A 26,723-nucleotide genomic window follows, 5' to 3' on the forward strand; every position below is an offset into this window, starting at 1 on the left:
GACATGAGAGACAAGGTATGGACAAACAAGTTAGTTCTCTTTGTCCTAGAAACAAGGTTTCTAGGACAAAGAGAAACAAGTAATAACTTGTGTGGTATGGTGCCTGGTGGCAAATGCAGGCGGTGAAGGTAAATGTACAGTACAATGTAAACTGCAAGTGTGTGTGTGTGAGAGAGAGAGAGAGAGAGAGAGAGAGAGAGAGAGAGAGAGAGAGAGAGAGAGAGAGAGAGAGAGAGAGAGAGAGAGAGAGAGAGAGAGAGAGAGAGAGAGAGAGAGAGAGAGACATTGAATGACAGGGAAAAAGATTGACAAAAGAAAACATGCAGGACAGAATGTATCACCACCATCTGTGTTCTTTCCATACAGAAAGAGTCATCACCTGTGATATTCTACAGTATATTCCATTAATTTATGCCAGGTATGGCCGTCTATCCAGTGCAACACGGTCGCCTCGGAAACAACAGGAAGTGTTGATCAAATAGAATAAATTTTCGGTTACTGCATTGTCTATTTCTCGCTTCAAATGTTTTCAAAAACAACAAAGCAAATGGACATTTTGGCCTACTCCACAATCAGTCCTCTGCAGAACATGTTGCAGCAATTCCGTGACAAAAAAGACAGCGGTTTTCAGGATAATTGTTTATTGGACGGACGGACGCACACTTCGCACAGTGTAAAACACAGATAGCCTATCTTTACCTATATTGTCATATAAAACAGTAATACCATGGGTGTATGTAATCGTTGAGCTACACAGGCAGGCACAGTTTGACAGAGACAGACAGACAGACATTACATTTCCTCATACCATGTGTGTGTAAAACACGATAGTGGATCTTACATTCCCTCAGTAAACCATGAGTCTCTCTTCAATAGCAGTCGTGTTGCTGTTGCTCTGTGGAGCCCAGCATGGAGGAGCCCAACAGAACAACTTTTATGGAACAGTCATGACCTTTTACCCAAAGGACATAAACGCAGATGGAACTAGGACGGTAGGTACAGTTCGATATTATCGTTAAACAAAAGAATGAAAACTGGAATTGAAAAAATAAATAACGGGGGAAAAACACATAGGTAACTGAAATAAGAAACAAGGCTTAACAACAAACTAACTGAAACTGTATGTGTTGAAAGAATTGACTAAAACTAAAATCATAAAACATGTCTTTTGTTTTAGACTCAAGTCATTTAGCTGTGCCAGCCCGGTTAAAGCCCTGTGCCTCAAAGCTTCACTAATAGTGGAAATAGCCAACCTACAATCTCACAACGTGTCACATCTAGATGCATATTGTAGATGTGATATTTTCACTATTTTTATGAACGTTTTGAATCTCTGCCCTGATTACCCCTTATTACAATTTACAAATACAATTCGCCTTTTGTCAGGGTTAAGTGTTGAACGAGGACCCAAATGCAGACACTGAAGGCAGCAGGTCAAATCCAGCAATGTATTAATAAACTCAAAAACGAGGCAGGCAAATAACACTGAACACACATGGTAGACATATGAGGAACTTACAAGGAACACAGTCAAACACAGGGTTTAAATAGACACAGGGATAACAGGACACAGGTGAACTCAACTGACAATCAACACTGGGATAGGCTCGAGGACTAAGAGGACACAGGTGGAAACACGGACAAATCACAAGACAGGTTAGACAAGGCAGGTACAACTACAGGGGCGGAAAGGAAACAATTAGAATGATACTACAAAATAAGGACCAGAAACACTTCAAAACAAGACACAGAAATGCATAGCCTTTTCTAAAAAATAACAACTCTTCTAAATAGCAAAAGTCTTTAAAAACAAATCAAAAAGAATACAAGTGCAAGTGGAACAAGGGTGTCTGTTTCAATTTACATTGATTAATTAACACACACACACACACACACACACACACACACACACACACACACACACACACACACACACACACACACACCCCCACACTCACCCCCACTCACCCCCACACACGCGCACACACACACACGCACACACACACACACACACACACACACACACACACACACACACACACACACACACACACACACACACACACACACACACACACACACACACACACACACACACACACACACACACACACACACACACACACACACACACACACACACACACAGTCTCACACACACACACACACACACACACACACACACACACACACACACACACACACACACACACACACACACACACACACACACACACACACACACACACACACACACACACACACACACACACACACACACACACACACAAAACACTAAAATTACCGATCTACAATTTGAGTAACACTATTTAAAAGTAAATAAAATGAGTAAAAATACTTAAAAGTTGTTAAAATGAGTTTCTAGTTCCCCAAATGAAATCCATATTCTGTATTAATCTAATGTGATCTCTAACTCTTGTACCAGTTCCATGATTTGTGGTTCATGTTCTATTATCTAACTAATTTGCTATTCTTCACAGTTTTTAACTGCTTCTCAATGACTGAAACGTCTATCTTTTGAATTAACTGTTTATTTTATTTTATTTATTTATTTACTTTTATTATAATAATTATTATTATTATCATCATGATCATCATCATAATCATCACCACTCATTAAACGGCTACATTTGCCATTTTTACATAAAAAAAAAATGAATTTACACGCTTTATCTGTGTCCGTATCCACCTACTGTAAACAAAGACAGACAGGATCAACGTTTTATGTCATTATCTCATAATTACAGGTGGTTCTGCGCTATAAGACAGCTTTCACATCATGCACAGATTCAGACACATGGGAGTGTTACGTTTCTGGGGTTGGGCTTTGTGGCAGTGAGACCCTACTGGAGGTCAACACGGTACAGAGCACCACAGAGTGGTGTCAACGAGAAGGAATCATGACTCGACTGGTTCAAAACAACGATTTCTTCTTCATGGTGTGAGTGAAGACAGCACACTGACACGACAAAAAACAATTACACGTTAAATACAATTTTCATGTTTTACACAGTAAGTCATTTAATTGGTATTTAATTATACTGCCTACCATGACTCAGCTAAATGAGAGGATCTGGTCAAGTGGTTATAATTGAAAGATCACAGGTTCAATCCCTGAAACAAATAGTGTGTCCATTGATGTGTCATAGCAACTAAAGGACATTTATGTGTGTGTGCGTGTGTGTCGTGCAAAAATAGTGAAAATAGTTGATCTACATGCTCATAACGCATACATAAAAACACCTTTTGCCTGTAATCACATGCCCAAAATAGGGATAGTTTATTAATGTATTTATTAAATTTAAGTTTCACTTAAATTTCACCCCTACATATTTTACATTTACCTTTTTCAAAAGAAATAATTTCAATTGCTTCATCTGACACAGTGTGAGAAAAATTATGACAGAAACAAACTGTGTTATTATACTGTTGTCTGTGGCTTTTTAAATAATTATAATGATAATAATAAAAATGATAATGATAATCTCATCTCTCACAGGTTACAAGGTGGTAACTGGATAAATAACACAGACAACATTGCGAGCTGGTTTGCTGCAACGAGTGTGAACCTCAGGACCAGATCTGACACTGGGAAAGCCAACAGGACTCCTCAAACTACCATCATACCTTCACTACGGTAACACAATACACTTCTCTTTTGTTCTTATACTCATTATTGTCTCCGCCAGGAGACTATGTTTTCGTTCTCGTCCTTCCGTGTGTCCACCAAGCTAACATTGGTCAAGCTTCACGTGACATGTGACAATATGTTGAAAGGGTGTGCTTTGATTGGCTAGCGAGACGCATGATGAAATAGAGACCCTATAAGTAGGTGTGCCACTTCAAAAGATCATTTATATCTTTTGAAGTGAGGTAAGACAGGATTAATCAGGAACAGTACTGGCGGAAACCTGTGCTCCGAGGAGCACATTTTCTAGTTTATTATATTTTACATCTCAGTTTTAATCTCTCATTAAGCTGAACAGCAGAGTGACAGGTAGACTAGAGACACATCCTCGAGATACTTCATAGAATAAACACTATGACACACATCCTATCCTATCCTACTATAATTGAAATGACCTCCAAAAGTACGTCCGGGGTAGGTCATCACTCCACTTGCCCAAAAACTTGCCACAGTCTATTGATCAGTGCTCTGGCTAATACTTGGGCTTCTTTTCCCGCCTTCACTGTATTTACATAGTGTACGGTTAATATAAAACTACATTTCCTACTACATCTTAACATCTTAGCCACAGCAGCTTTCCTTCTTTTTGGCCGCAGCAAAGATTTCTGCTGTTTACCTTCCATCTCTCTTTGTCTCTCAGAGTTCCTTCTAACTGTGAGAGAAACTTCAACCTGTTAACATTTGACCCAGATGGAGACCAGGTTAAATGTAATGTTGATGGACCTACTAACATTACTTCTTTTCTCACCATGTCAACCGTGAGTTGAATGCTTTTATTTTGTAAATAAGATCATCAGAACATAGATCACATCATACTGATAACAGACATATGTTATGCAAATTAGATTTTGATGCTGACACAAATTTGAATTAACATTGCATTTATGTTGTACTACTATAATAATGATTACTGCTATGATTAGTCTGTACTGTTTTTCTATATTCACGTCGTCTTAGAAATGTGACCCATTATTTCTCCTGGTTTGTTTTTTTTACTCGTTTTTCGTTTTTACTTGTTTTTCTCTCTTCTTTCAGAATTGCACTTTGTCATTTGCTGCCACCAACACCAGTAGTGAGGGTACCTACATTGTCCAGTTGACAATGAATGACTATCCCAACCAGAATGTTACCCTCACACACAGGGGAGGATCTCAGTCCATTTCCACTACCACAAAGTTGCTCAGCTCTGTACCTCTACAATTTGTTGTCAAAGGTGCACAGCAAAACCCTCAGTTCATCTAAAAATGGTCCCTTGCTGGTGTATTTTCTTAGGGGTTCCTAGCAACTCAACCAGTTAATGTGCAAATAAATTAGATAGATAATCTAATTAAATCAACAATCTAACATATTAAAACGTAAAGCCATTACAATGGTTATATTTGCCCTTTGTGTTCAGTGGATGGAGCAGTACCCAGCTGTACAGAGGGACGGTATCTACCCAGGTTCCTGCCTCCCACCCCGGCTAACAGAGCACAGCTCTACACCCCTGTTGGTGACACACTGGAAATCACCATCAACACAGAGGCAACAAACTCCACGTGAGTAAAAGACAACAAGACTGAGGCCCTCTAGCATGAGGACAGTAAACTGGAGCATTCAGCCTATAACAAGTGTTTTCAATTCCACTAAAATCTGTCTCTGTGGGTGTGCATTGTGTTCCTGATGCGGGCATGTCAGCAATATCCCACTGACAACGTGCAGGTTTGACTAATGACAGACATGTCTACCTCTTCCTGATCTCTTTCTACTGTAGCTTAGTAGGCAGGCAAACAGGAATAACTTCTTCCTGTTCCTTCTTCCTTCCTTCCTTCCTTCTTCGCAGGACGTGGGAATTCATTTAGCTGCCACCCTAACCCTGGATTGGTTGCTGTAGCAATTTATGCAGTAACCAGTCTGCCGTAACCAGTGGTTTATATAGGCTACTCAAGTAAATACTAAAATAGTTTAGACATTTTCAAACGTAAAACATTTTGAAAATAACGTTGTGAGCTTGTAGATTTCCTATTTTGCAAGAGTCCCTTCCTAGAAATGAACTAATGTACTTAGATACTGTCCACCACTGGCCGTAACTCAAAATTCCTTCCAGATGGACTGAAGGAAGACATTTGAAGTGTGTGTTTTTGCCCTGGGGTGTCTTTTAATGTTCATGAAGTTCATTCATTCTTAATGTATATCATATGGCCATTTGGGTCAGGGTAAAGTATAATTAGTGTGGTTGCCCAACAGGGCAACCAGACTATAGTACTCTATACACTTTATTTATTTATAGATAAACTTTTTTCAAACCGCTATTTCTCCCACAGTTTTTATCCCCCAATGTCGTGACATATGTCAAAATGACCGTCTAAATCGGGAATCGTGCGCGTGTATAGGGCTAAGAGATTGGTTGAATAGTTTAATTGATATTAATTTATTAGTGCCATTAAATGTCCCCATCCGCTTTAATGGAAAAGTGAAAAAACTCAAATTCAAGTATTTTTTTCTCAGAAACCGTAAAAGCTAGAGTTATCAGATTTGGAGGGATAATTTATAATATTGTCCGAAATTATTGAAAAAAATATCACACCATTCGGCCACATGGTGGCGCTATAACAGCCCCCTTTACCTTTTGGCCTATAACTCTTGAACCGTAGGTCGTAAAATCAACATTTCTTTTTCCCTGGATTCCTTGGGTCACGACGCATCTTCCCATATAGGCCACGCCCATTTGCGTCAGGATAGATTTTCCGCCATTTTGAATTTTCTTCAAAACACACTTTTTGCTCCTTTTCCTTCAAATTGGGTCCAAATCTCACACAAATCGGTACACATGATCTATGGACCCATGCGATGAATATATCCAAACGGCATATTGATAGTCCTTACCGTTCGTCCGTAATTGGCTTCCAAAGTTAGCGGGAGGGGCCCGTTTTACAAAGAATGCCAAAAAACACGAACGAAACGTCCAATCGATCCCAGATTTGAATCACATGTCGAGGGTGGTTTACTCAACAAATCCCCAAAAGCATTTCCACTTTGACCCATAGGGGGCGCCACAAATGCGCAAAATGTAACCGTTCGATGCAAAAACATGATTTTTGGGGGGATCAATCCTCTCAAAATGAAACGCAAGCGATCTCAGGAGTGACGACACAATGTAATTGGCGCAGCCTCCGACGTTATTCCTCCCGGCGTATTCCTCGAGTCCCGGCGGCCGCGACCCGCGACCGGCGTCGGCGCAACCACACTCTGCAATTTCCCCGGAATTGCGACGCGTCTAGTTCGTTTTTTTTCTCTAAATTAGAGGACAGAGAGAAAACAAGCCTATTTTACGTTTAGTGTGATTTTCATTTTTTCTCTATATTCATTTTAGGTTCAAAAGTAAAACATGGATACTGGGCCCGTTCAGGGTACTAACGTGTTGTCCTTTGGTGTGATTATGTCTAAAGGGTTTCTGAGCTGTTGTTCAGCGGACCCCACAACATGATCCTGACTGGATCAGCACAGGGACAGTTCATCCTGAGATGGACGCCTTCACAGTCAGAGGATGGAGAACATCACCCTGTCTGCTTTGTCGCTCAGGCCAACGGGTCAGCATCCATTTAAACGATCTGTCTGTCTGTCTGTCTGTCTGTCTGTCTGTCTATTATATTACTGTGTCAGAAAACCAATAACGTTTTTATTTGATTATTTCCGATACAAAAACATTGTATTTATATTGTTTTATCTCAACTGCTGCAACCCCAAACATAATCCAAGAATTTACATTGAGGTAAAACATAAGTCCTGTTTATTAAACGTGTTTGTTTTCTCAGTGTGGACACATATCAGTCGGAGCTTCGCTGTGTCATTGTCATTGGTGGGTGAAACTACACCTGTTTACTACTGCACCATATTCCATATTCCATCAGTGATGATGTGGTTTGAGGAGTCTCACTTAGCTACACCCCTGAGTCTCGTAAGGGTGATGAAATAATGATTATTCATTTTTTAATCACTGTCATGTTATAACTTACAGTCCAACAGAACTTTTATGGAACTGTCATTACCTATGACACAAAGGACACGTATGCAAATGGTTCTATGACGGTAGGTACATGGAAAAGTTATTATGGTTAATTAATGAAAAATAGTAACTAAAACATTAAAATAAAAAACGCTTTAGGTAACTGAACTAAAAACTAGGCTTTATTAAGAACAAACTAACTGAAATTGTATTATGCGTTGAAAACAATCACTAAAACCAAAATCATAAAACATCCTTTGTCCTTTGATTTAGACTCAAATCAAGTTTTAAGCTCTGTTAATGCCACAAACTTCACTGATAGTGAAAATAGCAGATCTACAATCTCACATAATCACTATAATAACCTTGGAACAGGGTGTACGTTTCAAATTATACTGATTAACATCAATGTCATTTGCAATTCCCCAAATCTCTCACTCTTGTACCAGTTCCATGATTTGTGATTCATGTTCTATTATCTAACTAATTTGTTCTTCTTTACAGATTTTTACTTCTTCTCAATGACTGAAACATATGAATTTATATTAATTAACTGATTATTTTATTTATTTATTTTATTTTATATTCTTTATAATAATACACATAATAATAATAATTATTATCATCATCATCATCATCATCATCATCATTAGTCATTACACAGCTACATTTGACTCAAATTGTTCATTTTAAATTCATTTGCAAGCTTCTGTGTTCGTATCCACCTACTGTAAAGAGAGACAGCATCAAAGTCATGTAATGTATAACTTTTATGTCATTATCTCACATTTACAGGTGGTTCTGCGCTACAAGACAGCCTTCACATCATGCTCAGGTTCAGACACATGGCAGTGTTATCCTGGGTATGACTGTGGCAACGAGACCCTACTGGAGGTGAACACAGTGCAGAGCACCACAGAGTGGTGTCAACGAGAAGGAATCATGACTCGACTGGTTCCCAACAACATTAAGTTCTACATGTAGTGAGTGAAGAGGGATTCACTATAGCCAAATTCCAATACCGAAAATCTCGGCCACTCGCTCACTCCCACTCGGTCACTCCGACTTCGAACCGGAAGTAGTCGGGTTCCAATTGTTCATTTGCTTCTTGGAGGAGGCGAGTGGAGTCGAGTGGAGGTACATGAAGTGTACGCTCGACCAGTCTCCACAGCTTCTCGCGGCAGACTTCCGCATCACTTGTACACATTTTTTTTGTTTTTTTCCCCTTCTCCCGTGACAACACATGGTCCTCCTCAACATGTGGCCACACATACACTGAAACCCGAAAACACCGGCCTGATTCTTAAATTTTAAGAATCAGTTCAAAATTGAATGAGTACGGCTATAGTTAAATGTGAAGCTCTTTCTGCTATAAATATGCATCCACCGTTCTGCGCGCCCCTCGGCTGCGACGTTTCCTTTTTGCCACACATCTACACTTCATGGAGTACATTTTTGTACCGGGGTTCTGGGCACTGTACGAGCAAACAGGTCAGGATTAAATTCATAAATGTACGTTTGCTCATCCTGGCACTTCATTCACTATTTCAGGAATAAATGGTCTTGCACAAAATGTTAACTATAAAGATAACGATGTGGCCATCCACATGGATGAATTGTCTATTCTTATATTGTATAATTCTATACCTGCATATTATTCTATGCATGGCTCTGGTCCAGCTGTGTGAGACGTCATAAGTGATCACGGAATTTGCCGTCACTTTGAAATGACGCTTGAATGCATTCCGATCCTGTGAGGCCACCCGGTCGACCACTCCGTCCTCGCAAATAATCCTCGGCTCCTCGCAGGGGCGGGGCTTAGGCGCGAGTGGAGGAAGCGAGGAGAGTGAGTGAGTGACCGAGTTTGGGGGATTGGAATTTAGCTTATGACACAACAAAAACTATAATACTTCAAAGGGATAGTTCACCCAAAAAATGACTTATTTTCTATCAATTACACACCCCATGAAGCCTTGAATTCATGGAGATTATTCTTTTTTTGTCGCATTCCTAAGCCAATAATTTGATGACTGGCAGAAAGATGTGTCTCCAGGAGACTCAAAGTTGACACTTTGAGTCTCCTACCGGAGCCGCCACCGGTCATCAAATTATTGGCTTAGGAATTGTTGTTTTAAACAGCAGGCAATTTAATTAGTTTAATTCTCCAGCCTAATAATAAAAAAATGTATTACATCTAATATAAATGTTATGTTATACTGTATATGTACGTGTGTGTGTGTGTGTGTGTGTGTGTGTGTGTGTGTGTGTGTGTGTGTGTGTGTGTGTGTGTGTGTGTGTGTGGTGCAGAAATAGTGAAAATATATCTACAAGCTCATATCGCATCGTGATGTGATGGGTTGTGAGCTTGTAGATCGGCTATTTAAAAAAATAAAACATCTTTTGTCTCTAATCACATGCCCAATATAGGGATAGTTTATTAATTGATTAATTTAATCAGTTTCATTAACTGTTGCACCCCTACAGGAGAGTCGTCTGTCTTAATTATTATTATTCTAATAATAATAACAATAATAATCTCATCTCCCACAGTTTACAAGGTGGTAACTGGATACATAACAGAAACAACATTGAGGGCTGGTTTGCTGCAACGTTGGTGAACCTCAGGACCAGATCTGACACTGGGAAAGCCAACAGGTCTCCTCAGACCACCATCATACCTTCACTACGGTAACACAATACACTTCTCTTTTGTCTAATCTCAGTTTTAATCTCTCATTAAGCTGAACAGCAGGGTGACAGAACTGTAGTGATGATATCATCTAGAGACATTATCCTGGATGGGACATGACATCACACATGATGGTTTTAATGGGACATGATGACATCACACATGATGGTTTTACTTGGACATAGGGACATTTAATGGTTCAGATCAAATCGATCAAAGTGGGTGATGATGTTATCACAAGAAAGGAGGAAATTACCTACCTGGGTTCCATCTTGGAGGCAAACCTCTCCGGTAACAAAAACACTGAAAGAGTGATCAAAAAGGTCAACCAAAGAACACGCTTTTTGTATAGGATTGGACGTCTAGTCAGTAAGAATACTCTTAAGAAGATTCTTGCAGGGGCCCTCATTCAAGGTTATTATGATTATAAATGCACTTCATGGTATCACAACACCTCCAAGGCCTTAAAAACAAGGCTCCAAACATCCCAAAACAAACTAGTAAGGCTACTTCTTGGCCTCAATCACAAAACCCATCTAACCCCTGCTCATTTTGCTAGGATTGGATGGCTTAGGGTTGAGGACAGAGTACAGCAACTTGCTATGGGCCTGGTCTTCAAGATACACCACAACATTGGGATCCTATTTGTCAAAATAATTCCAAAATGTTAACGAAGTCCATGATCATAACACCAGAGGAAGCTCCACAAATCATGTTCAACCCAGATTTGGCTCAACAAAGGGAATGAACTCGTTCTCATGCTATTCATCAAAAATGTGGAATGCCCTACCAAAAGGAGTAAAGATGTGTAAAACCCTACTCACTTTCAAAAAACTGCCCTAAAGACACACCTTCAGGAGGCTGCAATTTGAAAATGGCCCCTGTCCAAGTCTTAACCTACCCCAAGTCCTAACCTACCCCCCCCCCCTTTTTCTTTTTCTTCTCTTGTACATATTTTTCACTCTTCATACCAGTAACCTGTGAGCTGATTGTATGACATTCCGTATAGTAGTGTGTATATCTGTCTGTCTCTTATATGCCATCATGATGTGTGTGCATGGGGATCTCATCTTAAACAAGCTCAGTGCTTAATGAGTCTTCCAGTTTAGTAGACCTTGTATTGTGAATTTGTACTTCCATGTACTGATGTTCTCATGTCTTACTAAATAAAGTACATCAATCAATCAATCAATCAATCAATCAAAGGTGTAAGTCCTATGTTCAAATAAAACTAATTTGGATGTAATATCTCAAACAAAAATGATCTGAGTCCACAAAGTCAATCACTAACTCAACGGGCAAACTCTGTTGGTGCTCTTTATGTTCTTAATGCTCTAATTTCTAGATTATGGATACAATGTTATATATTTAGATACCAACTATACAATTCAAGATAACTGGAAAAGCACAATGTAAATGTGTTTTAGGATGAATATTCCCTTTAACATTTATACTAAAATATAATCATATATTTATACTACTATTATAATACTACTAGTACTATGTACCTCTCCTAATAAAGAAGTGGAGAAGAAACCAATCATATGATCTCATTCTGTCTCTTTCTGTTGTACCTTCCATCTCTCTTTGTCTCTCAGAGTTCCTTCTAACTGTGAGAGAAACTTCAACCTGTTAACATTTGACCCAGATGGAGACCAGGTTAAATGCAATGTTGATGGATTTACTTCTTTTCTCAACATATCAACCGTGAGTTGAATGCTTTTATTTTATAAATAAGAACATAGATCACATCATACTGATGCCATTACAAATATTGTGTTCATTGAATAAATACTCAATTTTTAATTAACATTTTTAATTGCATTTATGTTGTAAACTTACTATAATCATGATTACTGCTATGATTTCATTTGTCTGTACTGTTTTTCTATAGCGACGCCTTCTTAGAAATGTGACCCATTGTTTCTTCAGGTCTTTTTTTTTTTTACTCTTCCCTTCTCTCTTCTTCCAGAATTGCATTTTGTCATTTGCTGCCACCAACAGCAGTAATGAGGGTCCCTACGTTGTCACGTTGACAATGTCTGACCATCCCAACCAGTCTATCACCCTCACAAGACCTAGTGGATCTCAGCAGAGTATAACTACCAGCAACACTATCAGCTATATAAATCTACAATTTGTTGTCAAAGGTACACAGCAAAGCCCTTAGTTCATTTAAAAATGGACCCTTGCGTGATCTATTTTCTTAAAATGGTTATATTTGCCCTTTGTGTTCAGTGGATGGGGCAGTACCCAGCTGTACAGAGGGACAGTATCTACCCAGGTTTCTGCCTCCCACCCCGGCTAACAGAGCACATCTCTACACCCCTGTTGGTGACACACTGGAAAATACCATCAACACAGAGGCAACAAACTCCACGTGAGTAAAAGACAACAAGACTGAGGCCCTCTAGTGTGAGGACAGTAAACTGGAGCACTCAGCCTATAACTACGCAGCAGTGAGAACAGTGTTTTCAATTCCACTCAAATCTGTCTCTGTGGGTGTGCATTGTGTTCCTGATGCGAGCATGTCAGCAATATATCCCACTGATAACGCGCAGGTTTGACTAATGACAGACATGTCTACGTCTTTCTGATCTCATTCAACTGTAGCCTAGTATGCAGTCAAACAGGAATAGCTTAACTTCCCAGGACGTGGGAATTAATTTAGTCATTAACTGTCCAGTCTGCCGTAACCAGTGGCTTACATACTCAAGTAAATACTCAAGTATTAAAATGTACAAATCACAATATACAGTATAGATGCATTGCTGTTTAGACAATTCCCAACAAAATGTAAAAAATAAAAAAGGCAGAAATGTTTAGAAATGTTCAAAACGTAAAACATTTTGAATAAAGCAGACACGGTGTGGCCTTGTAGATTTCCTATTTTGCAAGAGTCCCCTCCTAGAAATGAACTAATGTACATACACAATACTGTCCACCACTGGTCTTAACTCAGAATTCCTTCCAGATGGACCGAAGGAAGACATTTGAAGTGTGTGTTTTTGCCCTGTCTCTTAATGTTCATGAAGTTCATTCATTTTTAATGACATATGGCCATTTGGGTCAGGGTACTTAAACTTATAATTCTCTTGAAAATAGAGAAAACAGACCCATTTTCTAAATGTCTGTAAACATTGAAATCAAGTGGAACAAAGTTGAAAAACTGCTTTCCCCCCATTTGTTGTGATTTAAAAATGTCCTCTAGTATTTTCACTTTAGATTTAAAAGTAAAACATGTATGTATAATGGGCCCGTTCAGGGTAATAACGTGTTGTCCTTTGGTGTACTATGTCTAAAGGGTATCTGCACATCTGACGGACCAAATGAAGTCATTTAGTTCTTCTGGAGGTCTGGAGATGTAAATTAAGACATTTGAACCATGTTCTATTCTTTGGTGGTGTTGTAGGGTCTCTGAGCTGTTGTTCAGCGGACCCCACAACATGAACCTGACTGGATCAGCACAGGGACAGTTCATCCTGAGATGGACGCCTTCACAGTCAGAGGATGGAGAACATCACCCTGTCTGCTTTGTCGCTCAGGCCAACGGGTCAGCATCCATTTAAACGATCTGTCTGTCTGTCTGTCTGTCTGTCTGTCTGTCTGTCTTTCTGTCTGTCTGTCCATATAACCTTTTTTGAGTGTATTGTATTAGAGCATTGTATCAGAGTACTATATTACTGTCAGAAAGTCAATAACGTTTTTATTTTATTATTTTTATCTATAAAAAAACATTGTATTTATATTGTTTTATCTCAACTGCTGCAACCCCAAACATAATCCCAGAATTATCATTAAGGTAAAACAAAAGTCCTGTTCATTAAACGTGTTTGTTTTCTCAGTGTGGACACCTATCAGTCGGAGCTTCGCTGTGTCATTGTCAGTGTCTCAAATGGTGGGTGAAACTACACCGGTTTACTACTGCACCATACAGTAGTTCACATTCCATCAGTGATGATGTGGTTTGAAGAGGCTCAAGTTAAATGTGTCACCTTTATGTTCTCCACCTGCAGAAGCTACAACCACGACCCCGACTACAATACAACCAAGTACAACCACCCAGCACACCACTATGACAACAGCACCTGCTACTACACCCATCACACCTCCTACTACTGAAACTACAACACCACCTACTATTACAACCACACCACCTCCTACTATTGAAACAACAACACCACCTATTATTACAACCAAACCACCACCACCTACTGCTAGTGGTAGGACTAGTGCTAAACCAGCTACGACTGTGACATCTCCACCCAGAACAACAGTCACAATCGTACTGCCCACAACATATGTCTCAATTAGCTAAACCCCTGGGTCTCATAAGTGTGATGAAATTATGACTATTCTTTTTAGCGGTGCCAGCCGCTCTACTCTTGACTATGTCCGTCCGTATGTCCGTTTGTCCGTTATGTCCGTTTGAGCCCGGATGTCCGTTTCAGCACGGGCTTTAAACAGCTATAACTCCAGTTCGCAGCATGCCAGCAAGTCCAAATTTGGTATGTGGACTTACACCACCAATTGGGACGAGCATTGATTGCTGAAGCCCCGCCCCGCCCTATTATAGCGCCACCAGGAGGCCACTGTGTCCGTTTCAGCACGGGCTTTAAACAGCTATAACTCCAGTTCGCAGCATGCCAGCAAGTCCAAATTTAGTATGTGGACTTACACCACCAATTGGGACGAGCATTGATTGCTGAAGCCCCGCCCCGCCCTATTATAGCGCCACCAGGAGGCCACTGGCTTTAAACAGCGCTTTACACAGCTATAACTCCAGTTCGCAGCATGCCAGCAAGTCCCAATTTGGTATGTGGACTTAGACCACCAATAGGGACGAGCATTGATTGCTGAAGCCCCGCCCCGCCCTATTATAGCGCCACCAGGAGGCCACTGGCTTTAAACAGCTATAACTCCAGCTTGCAGCATATGCCACCAAGTCCAACTAATACCACCAATAGGGACCAACTGTAATTACATAAGCCCCGCCCCCTCTGTCTTCCCATTGGCTGGGCTTTAAACAGCCAGAACTCCAGTTCACAGCATGCTACTGAGTACAAATTTGGTACGTGGACTCAGACCACCAATAGGGACGAACTGAAATGTAGTAAGCCCCGCCCCCTCTGTCTTCCTATTGGCTGGGCTTTAAACAGCCATAAGTCCACTTTGCAGCATGCTACCAAATACACATTTACCACGTGAACTTAGACCACCAATAGGGACAAGCTGTAATTGCTGAAGCCCCGCCCCCTCTGTATTGTCATTGGCTGGGCTACAAACAGCCATAACTCCAGTTTGCAGCATGCCACCAAGTCCAAATTTGGTATGTGGACTTACACCACCAATAGGGACGAGCATTAATTGCTGAAGCCCCGCCCCGCCCTATTATAGCGCCACCAGGAGGCCACTCATCAAAGGCACCGCTTCCTTCACACAGGGTGGGATTTTTTTAATCACTGTCATGTTGTAATTTACAGTCCAACAGAACAACTTTTATGGAACTGTCATGACCTATGACACAAAGGACACGTACGCAAATGGATCTATGACGGTAGGTACATGGAAACGTTATTATGGTTAATTAACGAAAACTAGTAGCTAATAAAATTAAAATAAAAAACACTTTAGGTAACTGAACTAAAAACTAGGCTTTATTAAGAACAAACTAACTGAAACCATATTATGTGTTGAAAAAAAAAAACACTAAAACCAAAATCATAAAACATTGCCCTTTGTTTTAGACTCAAATCATTTAGCTTTGACAGGTTTAAGCTCTGCTAAAGCCCTGTGCCACAAAGCTTCACTGATAATTCAAATAGCAGATCTACAATCTCACAACGTGTCGCATCGAGATGCATCAGGAGATTGTAGTTGATTGATATTTTCACAATTTTTCTGTACATTTTTAATCTCGCCCCTGATTACCCCATATTGCAATATAACAAAAAAAATTAATACTAAAATAAATAAAAACTAAAACTAAGCCTTTTCTAAAAAATAACAAAGTTCTATTCTAAATAGCATGACCCTTTAAAAACTAATCAAAAATAAAACTAAACGTGCAAAGCTATAATAACCTTGGAACAGGGTGTGTGTTTCAAATTACCTTGATTAACATCAAGGTAATTTGCAATTCCTCGACTCTCACTCTTGTACCAGTTCCATGATTTGTGGTTCATGTTCTATTATCTAACTAATTTGCTCTTCTTCGCAGTTTTTTACTTCTTCTCAATGGCTGAAACATATGACTTTATATTAATAAACTGTTTATTTTATTTATATTTTTTATTTATATTTTTTATAATAAAAAGAATAATAATTATTATTATCATCATCATCATCATTAACATTACTCATTACACGGCTACATTTGACTCAAATTGTTAATTTCAAATTAATTTACAAGCTTCTGTGCCTGTATCCACCTTTTACTGTAAAGAGAGACAGCATCAAAGTCATGTAATGTATAACTTTTATGTCATTATCTCACATTTACAGGTGGTTCTGCGCTACAAGACAGCCTTCACATCATGCTCAGGTTCAGACACATGGCAGTGTTATCCTGGGTATGACTGTGGCAACGAGACCCTACTGGAGGTGAACACAGTGCAGAGCACCACAGAGTGGTGTCAACGAGAAGGAATCATGACTCGACTGGTTCCCAACAACAATAAGTTCTACATGTAGTGAGTGAAGAGGGATTCACTATGACACAACAAAAACTATGATACTAGGCACAGTTCACCCAAAACATTACTTATTTTCTATCAATTTCACCCCATGAAGCCTTGAATTCATGGAGATTTGCAGAAAATGCAGAAAATATATCTATAAGCTCATAACGCATTGTGATATGACGGGTTGTGAGCTTGTAGATCGGCTATTTATTTAATTTTTTTTGTTTTTTTATAAAACACCTTTTGTCTGTAATCACATGCATAGGGATATTTTATTAATGTATTAATTTAATTAGTTTCATTAACTGTTGCACCCCTACATGTTTTACATTTACTTTTTTCTATATATGTTTCTGAATTGCTTCATCTGACAGTGTGAGAAAAATAATAATCTCATCTCCCACAGCTTACAAGGTGGTAACTGGATACATAACAGAAACAACGTTGTGGGCTGGTTTGCTGCAACGTTGGTGAACCTCAGGACCAGATCTGACACTGGGAAAGCCAACAGGTCTCCTCACACCACCATCATACCTTCACTACGGTAACACAATACACTCTTTTGTTCTTATACTCATTACTAGCATTAACATGATACTAATCTACCCTAAATATAATGACTTATTAGTCATTTTTTAATTATATTTTATATCTCAGTTTTAATCTCTCATTAAGATGAACAGCAGAGTGACAGAACTGTAGTGATGATGTCATCTAGAGACACATCCTGGAGCTGCTTCATAGAAGAAACACCATGAGACACATGATGGTTTTACTGGGACATGACATCATACATGATGGTTTTACTGGGACATGACATCACACATGATGGTTTTAATGGGACATGACATCACACATGATGGTTTTAATGGGACATGACATCACACATGATGGTTTTAATGGGACATGACATCACACATGATGGTTTACTGGGACATGACATCACACATGATGGTTTTAATGGGACATGGGGACATTTATTGGTTCAGAGGTGTAAGTCATTCAAATAAAACTCATTTGGATGTAATATTTCAAACAAAAATGATCTGAGTCCACAAAGTCAATCACTAACTCAATGTCAACAGACAAACTATGTTGGTGCTCTTTATGTTCTTAATGCTCTAATTTCTAGATTATGGATACAATGTTATATATTTAGATACTAATCTGTATACTATTCAAGAACTGGAAAAGCACAATGTCAATTCTGTTTTAGGATGAATATTCCCTTTAACATTTATAGTAAAATATAATCATATATTTATGATACTACTTGTACTAGTACTACGTACTTCTACTAATAAAGAAGTGGAGAAGAAACTAATTATATGATCTCATTCTGTCTCTTTCTGTTGTACCTTCCATCTCTCTTTGTCTCTCAGAGTTCCTTCTAACTGTGAGAGAAACTTCAACCTGTTAACATTTGACCCAGATGGAGACCAGGTTAAATGCAATGTTGATGGATTTACTTCTTTTCTCAACATATCAACCGTGAGTTGAATGCTTTTATTTTGTAAATAAGAACATAGATCACATCATACTGATGCTAATACATTCTATAGCGACGCCTTCTTAGAAACCCATTGTTGACCATTGTTTTTTCAGTTTTTTTTACTCTTCCTGTCCGGTGTCCCTTCTCTCTTCTTCCAGAATTGCATTTTGTCATTTGCTGCCACCAACAGCAGTAATGAGGGTCCCTACGTTGTCACGTTGACAATGTCTGACCATCCCAACCAGTCTATCACCCTCACAAGACCTAGTGGATCTCAGCAGAGTATAACTACCAGCAACACTATCAGCTATATAAATCTACAATTTGTTGTCAAAGGTACACAGCAAAGCCCTTAGTTCATCTAAGGATGGACTCTTGCCAGATCTATTTTCTTAGGGGTTCCTAGCAACTCAACCAGTTAATGTGCTAATACATGAAATAGATAATCTAATTAAATCAATAATCTAACATATTAAAACGGTTATATTTGCCCTTTGTGTTCAGTGGATGGAGCAGTACCCAGCTGTACAGAGGGACAGTATCTACCCAGGTTCCTGCCTCCCACCCCGGCTAACAGAGCACAGCTCTACACCCCTGTTGGTGACACACTGGAAATCACCATCAACACAGAGGCAACAAACTCCACGTGAGTAAAAGAACAAAATGTAAAAAAAAAAGAAAAAAGCCAGAAATGTTTGGACATTTACAAAACGTAAAACATTTTGAAAAAAGCAGACGCGTTGTGAGCCCTTCCTAGAAATGAACTAATGTACTTAGATACTGTCCACCACTGGCCTTAACTCAGAATTTCTTCCAGATGGACCGAAGGAAGACATTTTAAGTATGTGTTTTTGCCCTGTCTCTTAAATTGAGACCTGAAGCCGATTCTACATGTCTCCTAAATCTCAACAGTTTTCTGAAAATGTATGTTTCTATATCAGTGGCGCTCAATATTTTTCATGCCAAGAACCCCCAAATGTATATATATTTGGCCGCCAACCCCCATCAAAATATGTTGTTCCAGGGACCCCCCAGAAGCAAAGATTTGAGTTAAAAATGTTCGCTTTAGAAATATATATATTCAAAGATTTTCACGATTTTTCAAAAATAGCAGATATACAAGCTCATAGCGCGGCACTCGGTGCCGCGCTATGAGCTTGTATATCTGCTATTTTTGAATAGCCCAAAGTGTAAAATTATGCTTTTTAGCTCAAATCTAAAAATGACACATGTTCCAGGTCTTAATGGGTTAAAGGAGAATTCGCTTTTCTCACCTTTTATGACATTATGATATCCCAGGACGAGTGGTACAGTAGAAAAAAAACATTTTAAACTCCATCCCAAGTAGACCGCAGCTAAAAACCCGAGCCGATGGGACTTACGCTAGATTGCATATTTGAATAGCTTTTCTTTTTTTTGGGTGAGATCTAATGTTCTTATGGATAGAAAACCGGGAGACATCTCGTCTTGTGAGACTTCCGGAGAGGCGCATCCAACATAAACACTGAGGAGTGTTTTCTGTCCATAAGAACGTTAGATCTCACCAAAAAAAGAGGGGGAAAAAAAGCTATTAAGTCCATTAGCTATTAAGTCCATTGAGCTAGACAGCACCATTCAAATGGGTGTGTTCTCAAACGTGTTCTCTTAATACATAAATAAACACAATAAATACATAAATCCACACATGCTATTAACAATCTGGACGAACTACACACAAGTAATGATTCCTTCTCAGTACAACCTAAATATCATTACCAATTACCAAGAACACATCATAACCCCCCAGCATTCAATCCAACTTGAGAACCACACGTCCCATACTATTGCACTTCTCTATGGCACTCTACTATTGCACTTGCTCATCATGATTCAAAAACACCAAACATTTCAACAATAGAATCATGACTGTGCAAAATCTAGCTGTGCAAATGAATAAAGTGCAAATATGCTGTGCAACCTGACTCAATAAATAAGGGGATTATATCAAATGTGCAAACATATCTAACAGAGAACCTCTGTCTAAAAGGTTTACGCACATCTGGTCTGGAGATGTAAATTAAGACCTTTCAACCATGTTCTATTCTTTGGTGGTGTTGTAGGGTCTCTGAGCTGTTGTTCAGCGGACCCCACAACATGATCCTGACTGGATCAGCACAGGGACAGTTCATCCTGAGATGGACGCCTTCACAGTCAGAGGATGGAGAACATCACCCTGTCTGCTTTGCCGCTCAGGCCAACGGGTCAGCATCCATTTAATGTCTGTCTGTCTGTCTGTCTGTCTGTCTGTCTAACCTTTTTTGAGTGTATTGTATTAGAGCATTGTATCAGAGTCCTGTTCATTAAACATGTTTGTTTTCTCAGTGTGGACACCTATCAGTCGGAGCTTCGCTGTGTCATTGTCAGTGTCTCACATGGTGGGTGAAACTACACCTGTTTACTACTGCACCATAGTTCACATTCCATCAATGATGATGTGGTTTGAGGCTCAAGTTAAATGTGTCACCTTTATGTTCTCCACCTGCAGAAACTACAAGCACGACCCCGACTACAATACAACCAAGTACAACCACCCAGCACACCACTATGACAACAGCACCTGCTACTACACCCATGACACCTCCTATTACTGAAACTACAAGACCACCTGCAATTACAACCACACCACCTCCTACTGAAACTACAACACCACCTGCAATTACAACCACACCACCTCCTACTGAAACTACAACGCCACCTGCAATTACAACCACACCACCTACTATTACAACCACACTACCACCTACTACTATTGAAACTACACCACCTACTATTACAACCACACTACCACCTATCACTACTGAAACTGCAACACCACCTACTACTACTGAAACTGCAACACCACCTATTACTACTGAAACTACAACACCACCTACTACTACTGAAACTACAACACCACCTATCACTACTGAAATTACAACACCACCTACTACTACTGAAACTACAACACCACCTATTACTACTGAAACTACAACACCACCTACTACTACTGAAACTACAACACCACCTACTACTACTGAAACTACAACGCCACCTACTACTACTGAAACTGCAACACCACCTATCACTACTGAAACTACAACACCACCTACTACTACTGAAACTGCAACACCACCTACTACTACTGAAACTACAACACCACCTACTACTACTGAAACTACAACACCACCTACTACTACTGAAACTACAACACCACCTACTACTACTGAAACTGCAACACCACCTATCACTACTGAAACTACAACACCACCTACTACTACTGAAACTACAACACCACCTACTACTACTGAAACTACAACACCACCTACTACTACTGAAACTGCAACACCACCTACTACTACTGAAACTACAACACCACCTACTACTACTGAAACTACAACACCACCTACTACTACTGAAACTACAACACCACCTATTACTACTGAAACCACAACACCACCTACTACTACTGAAACTACAACACCACCCACTACTACTGAAACTACAACACCACCTATCACTACTGAAATTACAACACCACCTACTACTACTGAAACTACAACACCACCTACTACTACTGAAACTACAACAACACCTATTACTACTGAAACTACAACAACACCACCTACTACTACTGAAACTACAACACCACCTATCACTACTGAAACTACAACACCACCTACTACTACTGAAATTACAACACCACCTATTACTACTGAAACTACAACAACACCACCTATCACTACTGAAACTACAACACCACCTACTACTACTGAAACTGCAACACCACCTACTACTACTGAAACTACAACACCACCTACTACTACTGAAACTACAACACCACCTACTACTACTGAAACTACAACACCACCTATTACTACTGAAACTACAACACCACCTATCACTACTGAAATTACAACACCACCTACTACTACTGAAACTACAACACCACCTATTACTACTGAAACTACAACAACACCTATTACTACTGAAACTACAACACCACCTACTACTACTGAAACTACAACACCACCTATCACTACTGAAACTACAACACCACCTACTACTACTGAAATTACAACACCACCTATTACTACTGAAACTACAACAACACCACCTACTACTACTGAAACTACAACACCACCTACTACTACTGAAATTACAACACCACCTATCACTACTGAAACTACTACAACAACAACAACAACAACACCACCACCTCCTGCTACTGAAACTACAGCACCACCTACTAGTACTAGTCCTAAACCAACTACGACTGTGACATCTCCACCCAGAGCAACAGTCACAATCGTACTGCCCACAGCAGAAGTCTCAATTAGCTACACCCCTGGGTCTGGTAAGTGTGATGAAATTATGATTATTCTTTTCTTAATCACTGCCATGTTGTAACTTACAGTCTCATGTGGAAGTTACCACTACCATGTTAAATGTAACTTACAGTCTGTTAGTTTACTGTCAGTATTCTAAAGCTGGGATATTTTTCATGTACAGTAGGTGGCACCACTGGCCTGAGAATGAGAATCTCCTCAAAGACTCCTTTGACCAAAGAACACATCAGGACAATAGTGCTGCCAAAGGTAATAATACTAATAATAATTAAAGCTGCAGTGGTGACCGGGACCTTGCACCTCTGTACAGATCGGGATGCGTGGCCATCTGCCATTACCACAGGAGTAGTTTGTAAAAGTATAGGGGTATACGAACATACTGTGTACAGGCAGTGTAACAGGAGGGCTCAACACGCATCCCTGAGGGGCTCCTGTGTTGAGGGTCAAGGGGTCAGATGTGACGTTGCCCATTCTCACCACCTGGTGGAGGTTCGTCAGGAAGTCTAATATCCAGTCGCACATGCTGGAACTTCTGACCAATCAAACACAGTGTTCGGCTAGCAGGGGTACGTATTCGGCTATTTAGAAAATCTTAGAAGTGTAAGAACTACCTAACTGATGTCGCCATGGCACCGCTGAAGTTATTAATGATGTGTCTCAAGCACTGTTGCCAGTAAACTTAGTGAGAACTTGCTTTTCGAAAGTTCCACGTCCACTCGACTGCCAGGCAGAGCTCCAAACAATACTACGATGTAGCTATCTAACTATATAAATGGCGACCGACTTCCGCACCCTCGGTGAGGACACCCCACAGCTCTGTTATCGAATAAACAACGCACCGCCAGACCACATGTCGCCAACTGACTCGCCACGGCGGCCGCGCTGAATTTACGCGTCGCGTAGGGGACATCTCATTGCTCACTACACCTTTTCCACCGCGCAACATAATTAATTCTACTCACCAAATGTCGGACAAAACGGAAGGTGAATCACTTTCGTACCGTTTACCGTGCACACCACCGACACCGAACGCCGACGGGTTTCGCCGAAACAACACGAGCGGCCGCCATTGCACTCTGCCCATCTCCTCCACAACACCACACACGCAGCTCCTTTGCTTCAACCCCCCCCCCCTTCTTACGTACCTCCTTTGTTCCACCCAGGCCGTTACTTTCACTTCACTCATGTCTCGATCACAATATGTCCGTCCTTCACGTGCCATGTTCATCCCAAACACACAAACAAACAGCGACGGCCACAGCACAGCACGTTGCCCAGGCTAATGTGGTAAACAAACCGTTCTAGGTTCATGACACCAAAGGACTCGACAGTGATGTCATCATTATGCAACCCGGAAGTACAAATACCAAGGATACGTCAGTGATGTCACTCGGGTTGCCAGGCATGCCAGGTTCTCTAAAAACAAGCGCCAGAAACAAGCAACCACCTTCATGACAAAAAAAAAACCACCGTAGGGGTCCGCAATGTTCCAGGGGTGTCCCCGCGCGTCCCAACACTCCACAGGGGGTCAGTGGACCAGCAGGGGGTCCGCGGACCCCCTGTGGACCCCCTGAAACATAAAAAATATTATTTCTTCTAATTTTTTCCTTTTTCAAAAAAACTTTTCCACAGTTTTACTCCGGCGATTTGGGTCCCCCAATATACACGCGGCCACGCTGGGCCCCGTGCGCGGCTGGGGTTGAGGGGGGCGTAGCCCCCCGAAACTCTAGTAGTGAAATAAAACAATTCAGCCACATAATTCACCACCCATATACCCACAGTTACACTTAGTATAACATTGGTCAAGTAAAGTGAAGTAGTGTCCGGGTAGCTCAGTCGGTAGTTCAGGGGTCTTCAACAGGGGGTCCGGGACCCCTAGGGGTCCTCAGAGTTACTACAGGGGGTCCGCCAAATCTTTGTGTGATATTTCTTTTTTTTACCTTAACCACTTGAACTCTAGCATCCCTTTTTCTGAGGAGAAAATAGCAGATCTACAAGCTCACAACGCCTCGCACTGCGAGGCGTTGTGAGCTTGTAGATCGGCTATTTTTGGCAAAGAGGTATAGGTGTAGAGGGAAAAAAGAGCAGACCAAGTAAACCAAAAAAAAAGTGTAATTCTGAAACACAATTTTAATACAATATAGAGGGGGTCCCTGCTTCATCTCTCTCTCAGCTAGGGGGTCCTTGGCCTGAAAAGGTTGAAGACCCCTGAGGTGACTTTGGACCACAAAGTCATGGGTTTGATCCTTTGACACTAAATTAAACATAGCCTTAATTAGTATCATTGGTTACACCTGAAGGAAGTATCATTACACAACTATTTATGTCAACATGGCTCGGCTGCCATGAAAAAAAGGTCTATTGCGTATTCTTTAAGGGATGGCATATTTTTAGCCAAGCATCAAGAAATGTGCAAACACACACAGACATGCGAGCATCATAACATGTCTGTCAAACATAATGTAAAACTATTTCTCCAGCTTGACTTACTTCAAACAAGGCACGTCCTATAACCTGTTATGAGGTAACATTGTGTTCTTTCATTTCCAGCTCAAAGAGGAACTGGTCAAACATGGGCTGCCAGCAGACATCATACTAAAGCTGATAAACGTTCAACAGAAGGAGTGACAACTACAGCTAAAGCACCCTCTAGGTGGACCTCTAGTGTTGCCTCTGTAACTTTATACATCAATGGAGCTTTGGAGATAAATGTTTATTTTGGTACAACTTAACAAATATATATATATGTGTGTGTGTGTGTGTGTGTGTGTGTGTGTGTGTGTGTGTGTGTGTGTGTGTGTGTGTGTGTGTGTGTGTGTTAAAATAAGCTTTTATCGCCAAGTTCCATTGATGTATAAAGTCTTCATTTTCAAGTGTGTATACAAATGTACCCTACGGGTACACTCTCAGAATTACAGACCTGTAATGGTCCATTTGGACCACCCTCAAGGGAACCCTGAAGGTCCCTCAACCCACTTTGTATACTTAGTAGTATACATTAAGGGATAGCTCTGTCTCTGGTAATATTTGTATGTCCATGGCAAAAATGGCCACCACAAGCCGGCATGGCGATGAACCCCGCTCGGAAAAGGTTGTTTACGCACAGATTGATTCATGTTATGCTTACTTAGATGAATGATTCACCACATGTACTGTACGTGTACTGGGTCAGGCAGATAGAGGTCATAAATCATGACAGTTAGGTGCCTTCACACTAAACTATTGTGACACTGCATTCCATTACAATCCTGGCATGCCCTCGTCACTCATCATGTAGGCCTACAGTACATACAGTGGCGTGCACAGACATTTTGAGGGGCAGGTGCTCAAGTGAATTATTCTTTGCCAAAAATAGCCGATCTACAAGCCCACAACGCCTCGCAACGCGCGGCGTTGTGGGCTTTGTATCTGTATTTTTGGCTAAAGTTCTCCTCAGAAAAGGGATGCTAGGTTTCGAGTGGTTATGGTAAAAAGAAAAATCATATCACATAAAGATTTGGCGGACCCCCTGTAGTAGCTCTGAGGACCCCCTAAGGGTCCCGGACCCCCTGTCGAAGACCCCTGCTGTAAACTGAAAATAAAAAAACTTTTTTTTTTTCTTTTTTTCAAAAGGGCACTTCTGGTCAAGAGGGCAAAGGGCAGGTGCTCTAGCATCACCTAGAGTCTATCTGTGCACGTCCCTGCCTACATATCTGTTTTGTCTCTCAAGTTTCCTTGTTCCCGTCAGTGTTCCATAGGCATTTTATCCTTGACGTTTCCGTGAGAAGCATTTAACATGTAATTATTACGTCTAATAAATCAA

The 26,723-nt window shown here is 40.4% G+C and overlaps 1 protein-coding gene across 1 annotated transcript; it reads left to right on the forward strand.

Annotated features, from left to right (window-relative positions):
• Nucleotides 1-847: 847 nt before the first annotated feature.
• On the forward strand, nt 848-26,723 carry LOC311051635 (uncharacterized protein). Its single transcript, XM_084066215.1, has 28 exons — nt 848-992; nt 2,768-2,961; nt 3,520-3,657; nt 4,349-4,466; nt 4,744-4,921; nt 5,105-5,246; nt 7,137-7,277; nt 7,503-7,546; nt 7,706-7,776; nt 8,489-8,676; nt 10,244-10,381; nt 11,981-12,089; nt 12,355-12,532; nt 12,621-12,762; nt 13,795-13,935; nt 14,228-14,280; nt 14,399-14,434; nt 15,866-15,939; nt 16,887-17,074; nt 17,472-17,609; nt 18,448-18,556; nt 18,716-18,893; nt 19,062-19,203; nt 20,657-20,797; nt 20,919-20,971; nt 21,082-22,929; nt 23,088-23,170; nt 25,472-26,723. Exons 1-28 carry the CDS (start codon nt 858-860, stop codon nt 25,547-25,549), a joined length of 5,178 nt encoding a protein of 1,725 aa, XP_083922341.1. The 5' UTR covers nt 848-857; the 3' UTR covers nt 25,550-26,723.

Source organism: Gymnoscopelus microlampas (genome assembly GCF_963454915.1).
Source record: "Gymnoscopelus microlampas genome assembly, chromosome: 9".
In the NCBI taxonomy this organism is placed as follows: Eukaryota; Metazoa; Chordata; class Actinopteri; order Myctophiformes; family Myctophidae; genus Gymnoscopelus; species Gymnoscopelus microlampas.

Coding starts and splice junctions, on each gene's coding strand:
- LOC311051635 (XM_084066215.1), top strand. CDS start 858: ATGAGTCTCTCTTCAATAGCAGTCGTGTTGCTGTTGCTCTGTGGAGCC. Junction 12,763..13,794: donor ACAGAGGCAACAAACTCCAC/GTGAGTAAAAGA, acceptor GTGGTGTTGTAG/GGTCTCTGAGCTGTTGTTCA. Junction 18,557..18,715: donor CTTTTCTCAACATATCAACC/GTGAGTTGAATG, acceptor CTCTTCTTCCAG/AATTGCATTTTGTCATTTGC.